The sequence below is a fragment of the Anopheles maculipalpis genome, chromosome 3RL, assembly GCF_943734695.1.
Source record: "Anopheles maculipalpis chromosome 3RL, idAnoMacuDA_375_x, whole genome shotgun sequence".
NCBI lineage: Eukaryota > Metazoa > Arthropoda > Insecta > Diptera > Culicidae > Anopheles > Anopheles maculipalpis.
Window position 1 is genome coordinate 89,828,579 of NC_064872.1, and position 14,466 is coordinate 89,843,044.

The 14,466-nt window shown below is 45.3% G+C and overlaps 1 protein-coding gene across 2 annotated transcripts in view; it reads right to left on the minus strand.

Annotated features, from left to right (window-relative positions):
* Nucleotides 1-14,466, minus strand: part of LOC126561256 (uncharacterized) — a 215,332-nt gene that overhangs the window by 16,924 nt on the left and 183,942 nt on the right. Inside the window, exons 2-3 of one of the 2 annotated variants that reach the window (XM_050217221.1) lie at nucleotides 9,681-13,961; nucleotides 9,497-9,576 (exon numbers count right to left, since the gene is read on the minus strand). In XM_050217221.1, coding sequence (XP_050073178.1) covers nucleotides 9,497-9,576; nucleotides 9,681-13,954 — 4,354 coding nt within the window. In that variant the 5' untranslated portion in view covers nucleotides 13,955-13,961. Of the gene's footprint in view, nucleotides 1-9,496; nucleotides 9,577-9,680; nucleotides 13,975-14,466 lie in introns of those variants that run through there. The other variant, XM_050217220.1, reaches the window with a different exon arrangement.

Here is a 14,466-nt window from a genome sequence, read left to right on the forward strand (position 1 = left end):
GCAAAATGCATCGTCTTCACTCTAACGATTCGACCTGACTCTAGAGCGAGCTGTTGCATAACAATAAGAGTTGCCGTGTGAGCGGGAGGGGCTTCACCTAGGGTCTCCACTAGATTAGGGCGAAGAAAGAGAGTACATTACGAGTTAATTTATGGCGTTTGTTTTGGAGCCATCACAAAAGGGTACGTTTGTCTATAATATTTTCCCTCCTATCACACACACACGTGGCTTGTCGTTTTATTTGTGGGTAGAAATGTGCGTCAACGACAACCAAAAAACACCACACACATTCCAGCGGTCTTGTGAACCATACGGACGCGTGCAATTTCGCCAAAAGCCAAACGGGCCAATGGGTCGTTTCTGCGATCTTTCTCGATACTTCAAAGCCTGTCAAACCGAACCTACGCAAAGTGGTCAATTTCAGGCCGTTACATGATGATGCATCTGTGGGAGAAACCGACACAGTCAAATGCATTCACGCTGACGACCGCACCGACCGTATGCAGCTGGCAGTATGTAAGGCTGTTGCTAAACAACAGAAGCATAACCATAAACTGTAATTAGAACCAATTGGAACCTTAAGCAAATTCCCTCCCCAAAATGGACCCGTAATGAATCGTTCAACGGAAGGATGTGTGTGTGTGTGTGTGTGTGTGTGTGTGTGTTTCTTATTTTACACCCGAAATGGATGAACTCACGACTTCATACAAGCGGTGATTATTACCCGCGCGAAAGTAGTTACAACAATTACATAAACTTCAGCCTCTATTTTACGGGGCCCGTTTTGGTATGTTCCGTACACACGTTCCAATTTCCCTTCCAGGCAAATTGATGAATTATTGGAAAATCGATAAAACACTTATTGAATTTGTGGCGAGAAAATGGAAAATTGGAGAAAAAATCACGTTATCATAAGCTCCTGGGGAAAAAAAGACAAGGCTGTGAGAAGTGGGAACGGAAAACGGTTCAGCGGATGGAACAGCAAAGAGAAACAAAAATGAGCAACGCACAATCATTTTTAATTTAAATGTTAATTGCTAAAGGCAAAGCGCAACTTCCCCCGTGGCGCAAGGTATCGGTTGATCGATTGTTAATATTTAAGATTAATTTGAAGAGCTCGCTTGAGGCGTGAGAAAGCACTGAAAATGGTATCGAATTCGATCGAGCTGGAGTTCATTCAAGATCAGCACATTCCTTTTTCAACAAGTTCAATCAAGGATGTTACAAGATTTTCCAAGAATTAGGAGCAAATCACGTCACATCAAGATCACATTCAAGATCAAGAACGCGTGTAAATCCGCAAAAAAAAAACACGAGAAAAACCTTCAACTCGATAATTATTCCACTTCCTTTCCCAGAGCTCATAAGACATCATTTGACATCAATAACTTCATGATGGGAAGCCATGACCAGCTTTCCTGCTTTGCCGAAAGATCTTCAGTTTATCGTTTTATAATTCCAGTAGCCCTCAGTAGACAATAACGAACGTTACATCCTTCGCCGATATTTAGTCTGATTTGCCGCTAGCAGTAGTAGTAATTGTAATAGTAGCACAGCAGCATGGATAAAACATCCAACGCGATGATAGACCTCTATTGTGACAAATCTCAAGCATAAAGACGCACCCCGAGGTGGAAGTAGTAGTAGTCAATTAAAATAAAATCAAACCGAACCACCAGTTCAGGGCGTTGTAATAGCGTAGATTAACCTTGAACGGCGGTGCTCTCTGCTCTGGTAGGGTTCTATCGAGGTACGCGTTGGTATATCATTACCTCGATGGCGCTTGAGGTGTCCTCACCAGATGGCGCTTCCGTTTCATGTCATTTGCGTACACCGTGCTCGATCGTTGTTTATTAAAGACGATGAGAGAATGGTGGCGAATGTCGAATTGCATAACGGTGGGTTGTTATCCTAAAGGTCGACATTTTTCAGGTCTTACTGTGGTAGTATGCTGGTATGCGCCCGATCATTGTTGATGGCCATGGAAGAGACACGGCGGCGGGTTTGCCATCTCCACAAACCGTCCAAGGGCTATACTTGAAGTGGTTGGATGTTTTTTCTCACCTAGAGCGTACGTTTATGGATCCCTCCTCTCAACGGTTTCATGTTTTGTGTCGCGCTTCTCAAGAAACCGGTTCCGCGGACAAGAAGAGAACTAGTTCGAGCGCAAAAGCTCAAACGGTGGCTAGATGCAAAGGTGTTTGTCTTGGCGAATCATGCAAAAGCTTTGCATAAAAATTGGAGCTCCAGTGCGATTCACACACACACACACATAAGCATGGATGATCGGTTAATGAAACCTGATCTATCTACATCGATGACTCAAGGGGAGGTTTTCGCTTTCGTTTGAGGTTATATCGTCCGGATTCGCACCATATTGCGAAAAAATTTGACAAATAGTTTGTAACAAATTTACGATCTTCATCTTGCATACAAATCTCCACCGCTGGTGTTTTGTGAACTCTTCAAACCACTGGAGACGCTCCAACAATACCTTGTTGAGGCTCTGGGGCCAAGCCAAGGGTCATAACCCATCGAGGAGTGGCACATCATCACCAGTCAAGCGTGGCTCCTGTCTGTAACGCTCAACCGATTGGGGCAACGATCCCTAACATTAGAGTATCGATTGTAGGCACTTACTCGACTCCGCACCAGTAATGCTTTCGTCTGCTTGGATGCACTTTCCACATTTCCCCTTTCGTACGCTTTCTTCGCTATTAGAGCCTCCAGGTTTGTAACGCATGATTAAGCCTCTGACGCTTACATCACAGTGCATCACAGTCAATTGCGCATCATAAAATACTCTAAGTGATGGAGTCTTCCAATGACAATCGATGGTTTGTCAGAATACAAGAGCCTCTTCGTGAATCAGATTCGAAAGAAGTTCTTTATTTCACGACGGACAATCGCTCACTGATTAAAAATAATCTCCCACCAAAGACTGTCTATCGCCCGTGGACATTTGACCTTTCCATTGAGATGCCTTCCGCTGTTCTTCCACAGCCGAACGAACAATTCACCCGATCATCCGCCTGATCTCATGAAGTACATTGAGACGCGGTACTGTATTTTTTTTTTGTCTGCTTCTCGGCACTTAGCAAACTTGTACTGTAAGACGTTCGTTTTGTTCGACTAGCATACCGGGACAGTAATGCAGAACAAGTTTTTCGTGTTTGCCTTGAATTTGCCGCAGCCTCTACCGACTGCCGACTGTAAGCAGTGCTGTGTTTCAGGTTTGTGTGGGGAAGCGGGAGTACACATATGTGTACCTTCCACTCCGTAAAGCCGGTTCACAAAACAGGGACCTCACATTTGGTGTAGCTTTGTGTCGATTTTTGTCATCACAGTCATGGGGCTAAATTTAATTAACGAAATGAGTAGGTGGATTTCTCCAAAACACAAAGCTAAAACAACGCGAACAGCTTTCGCGAGATCACATTCACCAGCCAGCAAACATCCTATGTGCAGTGTTCACACGTACACGCCAGTGAAATAAAGCAGGAAGTACAGAGGCATGGGCGCATTGCCGCAATTTGGAACAACAACATGACCCACCACACATCCGGTTTCGCGGCTGGGTCACAAAGCGACCGCTTTCGGAGGAAGAATTTCTACTCCGTCGACGGTTGGGAGGACGAATTTAGGTTTGACAACAGATCGTCCCCTAATGTCCAGGTTAAAATAGGCTAATTAAAACTACCTATGCTCAGCTCGATAGCTATCAGCATCCTACCAGCAAACTAAACCGTAAACCCCGTTTGCTTAACTCCTGAAGTTAATTGCTAACAAGAGTGGCTCGTGTACATGATCGTGTCTCGTTGTTGTCGAGGCTAATCTATGCGACCTTCAAGAAACGAGACGAAGCGGAAGTTAATTAGCACTCTTGGGGTTGAGTAAACCTCCCAGGATGTCTCCAAATGTTTGACGTTTTCTGAAACTATTATCACCGAATTATAAGCTCAAGAACTTAAGCACCGAAACACTCTAACTTCGGTCGTCGTATATTGAGCAATTCCGAAAACCGTGCAGCTCGTGTGATGGAGGTGCAGCCAAAATTTCGTTCAATAATAAAACCACAACCCGAGGACCTCTCAAGACACACATTCCGTTCCGTAATCGTTTCCTTTTCCGACCAACTGAAGCTTAACGGCCCGCTTCCTTCGTGTCTCGTGTGCCACTTTTAAGTAAGCCACATCTCGAAACCGGAAACCTAATGAACCATGTAAATTATGGTACAAAATAGTATTGCAGTTATATCACTGCTGTGGGGGAACTTTTTTGTACTTTTGTACCAAGGACTGATAGACGACAATTATGCTCAAACAAACGCTTGTTTCTGGTTGAATTCTTCGTTTTTTTTTGTCTCCTACGATTTTAAAAATTTCAACCATTAACTGGACGTCACACACCACAAATTACTACATTTTACTTTCGTTTTGTACGTAAGTCGAAAATCGCCCAACTCGCTCTCGGGTCCAACAACAACGAAAAAAGAGAGGCCTGTGTGTGTTGTGGTGTAAAAACTACTGCAACTGTTGCACCGTTGGCACACAAGCCAACAACCGAAAAGAAATTCGATTGTCCGGAACCTTCCGATTTCACTCACGTGTTACGCGATTTTATTAAATTAATGTTTAGAGGGCGACTCTCTTTTGCTTTTGCTACGGCAACTTTAAATTAAAGGATCACTTTTTTGGGGGGGCAAACTATGCTCATCAAACAGCGCTAATGCAAAACTACACTGGGCAGCAGTTTAAATTGCTGCTACACCTCTTATTTGATTTTTGTAGCTCAACCACTTAGCTATTCCCGAAGATGACGCCTCATTATTATGTCAGTGATGGGGAATGTGTGCCGTTTTTTTCCAACCCCTATCACGATCGAGAAGCGTTTACGATCGAGAAAGACGTTTGATGCAATCCGGTATTTCTGGTTGATGTATCGGAATTTATACTTTGTAACATTGCTTCATTATTTTATTTTTTTTGTTTGTTTGCACTTATTGCATCTCACTTGCACTCGTTGCACTCGCTCTAGCGAGCTCTATCTGGTCCCCAACATCACGCTATGCATCGTCGTGCGTTGCATCGTTCCGCTTCGTTCCCAATTGGGGGAAGTTTCGAAACTCCAAAACCGATCATAATCGTCAACCATCAACGGCATATATGCTTGCGTGCCGAACGGGTAGGACTGGCTGGTACACTATGCTGCACATTTAGCACGCCTGTTAACACACACACACCATCATACACATATGGATTGACTTTTTGCGCATGTTAAACCACACAACGAAAATGAATTTCGTTGGGTCACACTGTTTGAGCAGGAAGAGAACTGGATTTGTCACGCACATTTGTCGAAAAACTGGATAAAGCGAACGTCCAGGTGAGCAAACTTTAAGCTCAAACTTCATCCCACATCTCCGGGGAACTTGTTTAATTTTTTTTCCTTTAAGAACACACCACCCTGATGACGCCAGTGAGCTCTAAAAATGCACCACACATTCGCACCGAACAAAAACGCCAACCAATTCGAACCAAATAAACAACCTACGCACGTTGGCCGAACACCGAACACCATTCATTCGCTCTTATACAGTCTTTTTCGAGAGAACGTTTACTGAATCAGGGGGAGGGTGGTTTTTTGGAGCAGCCGACTGGCGGTCACGCTTTGTTTTTTCGTTCCATCTCGATGGATGGGGTACTCGAAGGTACGCGAACGGAGCAATACACAATCCACCACACTATTACCAAGCAAACACAAAAGCCTACCCCGCGAACCACGGAAGGTCAAGCCACAACGGTGACGAGAGTCGAATAAAGTCGCGACACGAGAAATACGGCGACGAGCGTCCGCACACCGTAATGCGCGAAAGTGTACTAAATCCCCAACGAACGTTGGCGCGATCTCCCAGTGCGCCCAGTCGGTGTGGCGATGGTGGCGCTTCGAATCGCTCCCACGGCTCCGATGGTGCTTAGAGCCAAAGGTGTCTAATGGGGTTTCAAGATGACGAACGATTGCTTGTGATAAGATGTCGAAAATTATTAAAAGGCATGATGTTTGGAATTTTTATTTAAGTACACGTAAAAAAATAATTCAAATTTTTCTAGTACAAATTACAGAATGTCACAAAATTAAGCTCATTTATCGAGGTTTGACATGCCTGCCATTTAAGCCAATCTTTTAACTTCGCGCTTAGCGCAAACCGACTCTCACCGGTTTTTAGTACAAAGAAGGTTATTTCTCTCACTCGTGCGTGCGAAAATGAGAAATCTACTCACCATCGGTCGAATAAATCGAGCACAATTTCTTGAGACCATAGCGAAGAGCGAGAGCATAGCTTAAACACAGCATCCAGGAATGCAGCTGAAAGTGTTGGTATATTGGAATGTTGCATCTGAAACTGTGTTTGTGAAGCTGAATGTGAAGGGATGGGGAGATGTTCTGTGGGATTAATAGTGACAGAGTACTGTAGTATCTTAACTACCTACTTGGTCAAGCCGGCCATCTCACGGCTTAGAAAACTTGCTGATAAATATGTAAGTCCTCAAAACTACGGGGGGAACGATCCGCAAGGGAATTTAATCCCGGTCCTGACTCATCGGCTTGCTAAACTTATCGATACCATGTAAGCTAGATAGACAAGTCCTCGAAAACCAAGGGAGAAAACCGGCACCGCAATCGCCTCACTACCGGACCACAGTTCTGTCTTATGTTCTTATATTAACAAACCATTCATTGTCGGGCGTTCTTCTAATTAGATTGACACCCTACAACCGCAGCTTTGCTTTTGTGTTACACATCGCTTTCCTCCAGCAACTAGCTAAAGCTTCCGTAACCTTCTCAAAGTTGTTTGGCACACTGCTTCTTGGGGATGTTTAGATGAGTGTGACCTTGCAACAACTGGTGCTAACCACTAATTAGATTATAATAAAATTACCATACCCCAGATAAGCGATTGTTGATAAGGTAACCCACATCAATAAAGGCTCTTTGTTCCGTTTTGTTCAAATCCAAATAGAAGCAGATCATAAAACAAATCGAGCCAGAGACTTTGCGAAATTGCCTTTACTAAAAAACATATCTTCACTTTTCAACTATCATCAATTCTCATCAGCAAGGTCCCATTGGTTGATGCCGAAATTCTAGTCACCGTTGACAGCCATTTGATGAGTGTCAACCATTGACAAACCGACAAACCAGCCGCTACCCCGATATTGCAGCTTACCTGCCCCCTATGCCAATAATTGCATAAATCGCGTTTTGAATCGTTTTGAAACGCATCGCGCGAAACTTTACACCCACTCCTCGAATACGCAGATCGATCGATGGTGCTGCTGGAAGACGAGATTTTACCGGCGAGGTAAGGAGATTTTTCTAATAAGCATCATCGAACCATCACTGCACGCTTGTCGGTCAGCTAAATTTCGATCGCGTAGGAAGGAATACCACCCGTAAAGCATTGCCAATGCCATTAAGATGATGTAAAAGTGCGAAGCAGAAGTAGAAAACGGCAGTGGACTTAAATTAGACTTCGATGCACGGGGTGTACTGTGTCTTGGAGGTAATAGTTTGCTGATCTCACCTTGCCCACTTTGATTGGCTTGACATTTCGACAGAACCAACCGCGAAGATCGCCGCACAAGTGCGTGATCATCTTCAAGCGACGTTGCTGGAAGCGCAGTGCCTTGTGAAGCAGCATTTTACAGTCGAGAGCCAAAAGAGATGCAATTGCTGCAGACAATAAAACTTAATTGAAGCAGCAGCAGCGTTTGCAGATGGGTCGAAGAAGACGACTTCATTCTTTGATATAGGACGCTCATGAGGCTCATGAGAGCACGCCCGATGTAGAAAAAAGATCAATCAGTCGGGTCAATTAGTTAAGGCTCCACTCACAATGAACGCATATAACCGAGCTACACGGCTCGCACACTCGTCTTCTAAATCTATCTCGAGAAATCTCTCCCAATGCATTTTTTTTGTCTGTTCCTAAGGGACGAATGATCTCCACTTGGTGCGTAATCGATTGCAAACCATTTTTCAATCGAGCGTTCTCTGGTAGTATGGGAAATTGTAGGCGGTACGTGTATCGCTTGCCATTACAATAGCCAATACACACACACACACAAACACATGATGGTCGAAGAACAATAGGTCGCTTAAGATGGTGGCATTTTGCTGAAACAAACATCGTAATGACGATCGAAGAAGCAGCTTTCGGCACAATGCGAAGACACGAACGTGCTGTGTTGATGATGCCACATAACGCCTGTTTTGCTGCACAACGCAAAGCGATTGTCATGATTGTCTGCTACAGACTGTCGCCGGTAGCCACACAAACATTAAATTAATCAGTGCGAAGCCACTGCACACCACCCAGCAGCAATGGTTTCCCACCGTCAATCTTCCGCTTATGTAAAAAGGTTCTCGCCATTGATCGACTTTCATTGCTACTCGTCTCAATGCGGCGGCGTATGAGCATTTAAGGCTGCGAAAGTGTTTATATTACGATTCATTAGGTCGCGCAGGAGAGCTGTACAACGGCACAACGAAGGGTGAGAAATCTTATATTCGAACGTTCCATTTATGGATGATGGGGAGATTTTTTCAGAGATCAAACGCGCCACCATCCATAACAATGACACCTGGGTTCGTCACGAGTGTAATCGCTGCAAACGTCATGTATTCGGGGGGATTTGTACTTTAGATTAATCGACCCACACACGCAATCGTTCGTGTAAGTTGCGTAAATAAATTAAACACGACAGGAAAGTAGTAAAACAATCCATAACTGTGAAAGGTAAGAGCTTAAGATTTTTAACGATTATTCAAAAGATAAAAAGTTCACATAGAATCGCTTAATAATTTAAAAATTTAAGCAAATTTAAACCTTGCAACACACGGTACAGTGACCTCCAATAATATAGGACCACTTTTCTTTCGATATTTCTTCTAGATATAACTCTTCATCAGAATCGAAGAAAGCGGTTAAAAATCGTTTTAATAATTCATTCAACGATAGAAATGTGTTTTCGCTATGTTGAAATAATTTTCTCAAAACAAACTAAGTATATTCGTTGAATATTGTTTTCAAAATTTCATTTTTATCTGATGAGCAATAGCAGGTGATCCTACTTTATTGTCGATCACTGTATTAAGAAAAAAAAGCTCCCTTACAAAGCTTCTATGGTGCTTTCATTAAAAGCTTTTAAAAAGCCCACGGAGGAAGAGCTTCTGTCTGTTGAAGGGGTGGCATTATCGAAACTTTTTAAACAGAAGAAGGATTTTACGGGACATATTTTACATTTCTTTAAATTGCTCTGGCAGCAACCATAAAGGATGAATGACCAATCCGGGACAGTGTGCAAGAAAATGAAAGCCACATTAATTACACCTACTTATTCAATTACTTCAAGCAAACACACAGATTCAGTTAACCGATTGGATAAAGAAAAAATGCAATTTGCATAACCGGATGTGTTCGTGTGCTACTTACCGTCTATCTTCGGGTGCGAGATACGAGCCAGTTTCCGTGACCTTAACGGTGTTTGATGAGTCCGCTTGCGCTCCCGCACACTGCAAAAAGGAAGGAGAAAAACAAGAAATTAGCATCGCTAATCAGAGTACAACACCCTTCGCTTGGGCAGCGCCGCGATAAAGTCTTACGACGGTACACTTACACGATAAAGTTCGGTCGCTTCGATCCGGACATCCCGGGCGCCACCACCAGGTCAGCACACTCCGTCTCATCCTCGTCGGAGATGTCGGTCCAGTCGGCACTGTTGCTTGTGTCACTACCACGTTCACTTGGTGGTGTTAAGCTTGCCAGTCCGGTCGTGGTACCGTACAGGCTGTTGGTGATTTGGTCGGACGCCAGCGTCGTTGTCGAACCACCGGCCATGTTGCGTCGCGTGAGCGTCAGATTCCGTTCGTATTCCAACCGTGAACCGATCGACTCGTAGCAGTTGGACGATACGAGCGATACATTGTCCGCCGGTGGAGAGGGTGGCTGCTCTCTCGCACGTGACGGTGGTTTGCCTCTGCTTGGTGGGTTGCTGGTGGTCGGTTGGGCGGGTCCTTCCATCTCGGCGGAACTACCACCGCACGCCGGATCGTCATAGTCGACACCGTCGTCCGCACTGCGGATCGTGTCGTAGATGTTCTCCTCGTAAATGCTCTCCCGTCCGTGGGGTGATTTGTCCAGCAAATCTCCACCCGGACTCGGTGCTGTCTCCGTGGAGCAAGTACTTTCCAGCAAGGCGTTCGCCGGGGTGGCAATGTTTGTAGTGGAATTGTTACGCGGTGGCAGTGGGATCTCTTGCGGTTTCGGTGGTCTTGGCGGGATTTTGCTGTACTTGATCCGCTCGTAGTTAGACTGATAGGTCACCTGCAGGTGTTTGGGCAATGTTTTGGGTGAGGTGGACAGATTGCGCTTTGGTTGGGGTAGGGTTAAATCGTTTCGATTATCTTCCCGGGCGGGTGGTAGCTCCGGTGGTGGACTACAGATCTCGTACGTGTCTTCCTCATGCGATGCTTCTTCGGCGTTTTGTTTCCGCGTGCTAGACAATATCTCATGCTCGATCGATTCATAGTTTTCGAACGATTCGTAACTGTTAACACTAATGGCGTCTTCTGGCAGGAGATGACCCTTACTCTCGGCAGAAGATTTTCTTGGAATGCTCTGGTAAATGTTATCCGATTCTCGCTTCGATTTGTGAACGAAAGACTCAATTTTGCTAGTAAGCTCCGACAAATCGATTGTAATTGAGGGAGTGGAGCAGAACGCCGACCCAATCGTTGGTAGAAACTTCTCCTCAGGTCGTGTGACGAGCTCGTAATCATCGTCGATAGAACGCTGCACGCGGGTTCGTTCGTTCAGACTTATCCTGCCCGTCTCACCACGCGCACACGGAAAATGATGATCATCCATCGAAATGGATTTGTTGATAACGACCGTATTGACTGCTTCGACGATGTTCCGTTGGCTGGCGTGTCTACTTTCCTTATCACCAAATCCTGGCACTCCCGCTCCCATGCCACGGAAAAGAAAGGACGCGTTCGGCCGCATTTGCTGTACATTGTCTCCGGCGGCACTTGGTGAAGTACTCGCCTGTTCGAGGTCCGCCACATCGGTAAGCGTTAAATCGTTGAAACTTTTCGACAGATTATCAATTCTCTGACTAACGGCACTGATCGCATCAAGGATCTTCTGTTCCGAATTATCCTGTTCGATCGTTGCTTCCGGCGGTGTTGGCTGCCTTGGTGAAGGAAGCGATGGAGATGGATCTAATTGCATTGTTGGGATTTCGATCGATGACACAAACGATCGTCGCAGTCCGGTGGCTTTTCTAATACTGTCCTCTTCTCTTATGATTACTAGCTCATCGGATTTCTCGGCCGGCGGCACTATCTTTTTGGACGATCGAAATGTCAAGCGTTCGTAAATTTTAGATACGGTACTTCTGCTTTTCTTTTTCTCTTTGATTTCCTTTGGTGGTGCAGCAATAGAATCATCATAGACAGGTGTCACAGCTGTGTTTTTGTTGCCTTTTTCTATCGAACTGTAAGTTGCATATTGCTGACTGAAGCTACTACTATCATCCTCCGATTGGAGTGTATTCTCATCCGGGATTTCGCTTACAGGAGAACACATATCCGTTGAGGATTTTTTAGACGTTCGGAACGTAAGACGCTCGTGAACCCTCGATACAGAGTTTCTGCTCTTATCCTTCTCGGTAGTTTCATCAACTGGGACAACTGCAATTATCTCCGTGACATTGGCGTGTGATGCAATAGTTTCTTCAAAATCTATTCGATCGTACGAAGCAGCTGTTGAATAAAGCTCGCCAAAGCTATTATCCTCAGTTGATTGTTGATTGTCCCTACTTTCTTCCGTATCACTTAAGTCCGTGGCATTTGGTTGGTCTGAAGAGACTTTGCTGGATGGTTGATCTTGAAACGAATGTTGAACTTTCGATGCATCGCCTTTTTCTTCATCCTGAGCACTAGTTAGCTTTGGTATGACAATCATTTCCTGGCTGTTATTCAATGTATTATATTCTCCGGAGACATATATCTGCGCTTTTTCATTAATTAATACTTGGTTTCCGCCATCTACAACAGTTTGCTCCGACATCTCTCGCGTCTCACCCGACGCCAGTGTTGGATCTTTCCGCGTCTTTTTACTACTTCCTTCCACTCCCTCACTTGCAACCTTTTTCGACTTAATGTCCTTCGTTTTCTGCAACACCTGCTCGCTTTTATCCGGCACTTTCGGTTTGCTGTTCCGTCCTGGTGGAGGTTTGCCCGTATCACCAGTCTCCGTGCGCTTGCCACGTGCATGATGCAGGTTGGGCTCGAACATTTCCAACACTTTCCGCACACCGAGCGAGCTTCGTCCCGCTTCCCAATCCGGCCGTCGATAGATGTTCTTCCTCAGACTGGGCCGCTTCCGAAGTCCCGTTTTACGGATCGACGAATTCTTGCTCGATACAGATGAAATTTCGTCCGAGCTTTCGTCGGTTCGGTTGCCACAAGCAGCTGCACCACCGCCTGAGGTAGCGGAAGCGTTGGAATTTTTCTTCCTCAAGCTACTTCTCGCACCACTATTACGTCCCGACGACGCGAATCCATATCCTCCATCGCTTCCGGGGTCTTCGATTACTTTGTATGCCACATTACCGCACTTGTGTAGGTATCCGCCACGTTTCTGAACCTGTTCCAGCAATGCGGCGTCTTGCTGGATCATTTGGTTAAATTTACTCGTCAATGCGGCCACTTTCGTCCCATTGCAGGCCAACAGCTTCCGATTGTACGGTGAGATATTGTTCAAGAAGCTTATCTTACGCGTTGGAGTATTTCCCTTACGTCCCAAAGAAGATGTGTTGGGTTGTCGTGTTACGAGAGTTGGTAATGGAGCCGCTTGGAACATCGGCGGAAGCTTCTCAACGACATCTTTTGGTGGCTCTTGGACCGCAGGTTGCGCTTTCTTTGCCGACCCGTCCTGCTCACCAACACTCTGTATGTCCACATCGATGTAATTGTTTACGTAATTCTCAACTCGAAGAGGCATTTTGTTATGCTGTTTCTTTTCCTCCTTGGACAGAGCACGAATCCTCAGCAGTTCCGTTCGCCGTGCCCAATGGATTTGGCTACCGGTTGGGGTAGATACAGCGAGAGGGAATGAGTCTCTCAAAGTAGATCCGGACGCCACTGTCGGTGAACCTACACACGGTCGTTTTTCTACCAGCGTACGCTGCCCTTCACGATCAGGACTAAGCAGTGCCGCCTGGGAGGTTCGCTTCGGTGCTTGTGTGCATCGAAGACTTGTAACGTTCGACCCGGTACGGGCACTATCAGAACCGTCTAACGTTACTCGCCGCCTTCCCGAACGAGTAATCGAACCGTTGCGTTGGAATCTTGTGCCAGGTTTCGGTGATGGTGACTTTCTTAGGACAGTTCGAGCAGCTGCACCAGTTGGCGCTCCGATTGTGGCACTTTTCGCTTTTCTTACCAACGTATCGATGGAAGATCCTGATACAGATGTTGGTGGATTCGATCCCGTCAGTAGCCGATTGTTCCAAAACTGTCTTAACCGCTGTACACTGTAGGAAGGATACTGCACAGGACTCGATTCTTCAGATGCATCGGATGATGACTGCGTCCCAGCGGTGCTCTCAGAACTAGAAGACCGTAGTTCACCCCTTCGATCACACTTAACGTCCACCGTTTGCTGTTGCTCGGGACCTTTCGCCTTCTTAACCTTTGGCGCTTCGGGTTCTGGCTCCGGAGTACCACTTAACGGGGTACTTGTGTTGTTGCCAAACAGATAGAACCGTTGAATGAAACTGGACACCTTGCGTGATTCTTGCTGAGCTGTTTGTTCTCTCTTATCAGGCTTGGGCCGCTTCTCACCAGCCAACGGTGTAGTGGGACTGCTTTTGATATGCATCATTGCATTCCTTCCGCAACTTTCTCGGCAAGAAATCGTTCACCTTCAATTTGTGTGACCTAAAAGTAGAAATACAAAACACAATTATTTTTATTTTATTTATTTATAAAATTTCACAATGAATGGTGTGAACAATACGGCACTGGACCGTCATAATTAATTATAAATAAAAAAAAATATTTATAATTAATTATGACGGTCCAGTGCCGTATTGTTTACACCGCTTGTGTTGAACAAATTCTATAATCATATTGATAAGGCATTTCCTCCTTATTCCTAGCGTTATCCCGGGCATACTCGGTTGCACAAAACACAATTAGTTAACTCGCATAAAGTATGACACGTAAACAAGGAAACACACTTGATCCATCCTACTTTCAGTAACCTTCACGCACCGCAGGTGAAAGCTTTTCTTCATCCTTGGCGTTTACTTTCGCGAGTACCACACAATGTAGCTATTTGTTTCCTCTCTTACGGTACAGAGTCACGGCCACGGTTACGATTATTTGATCCAC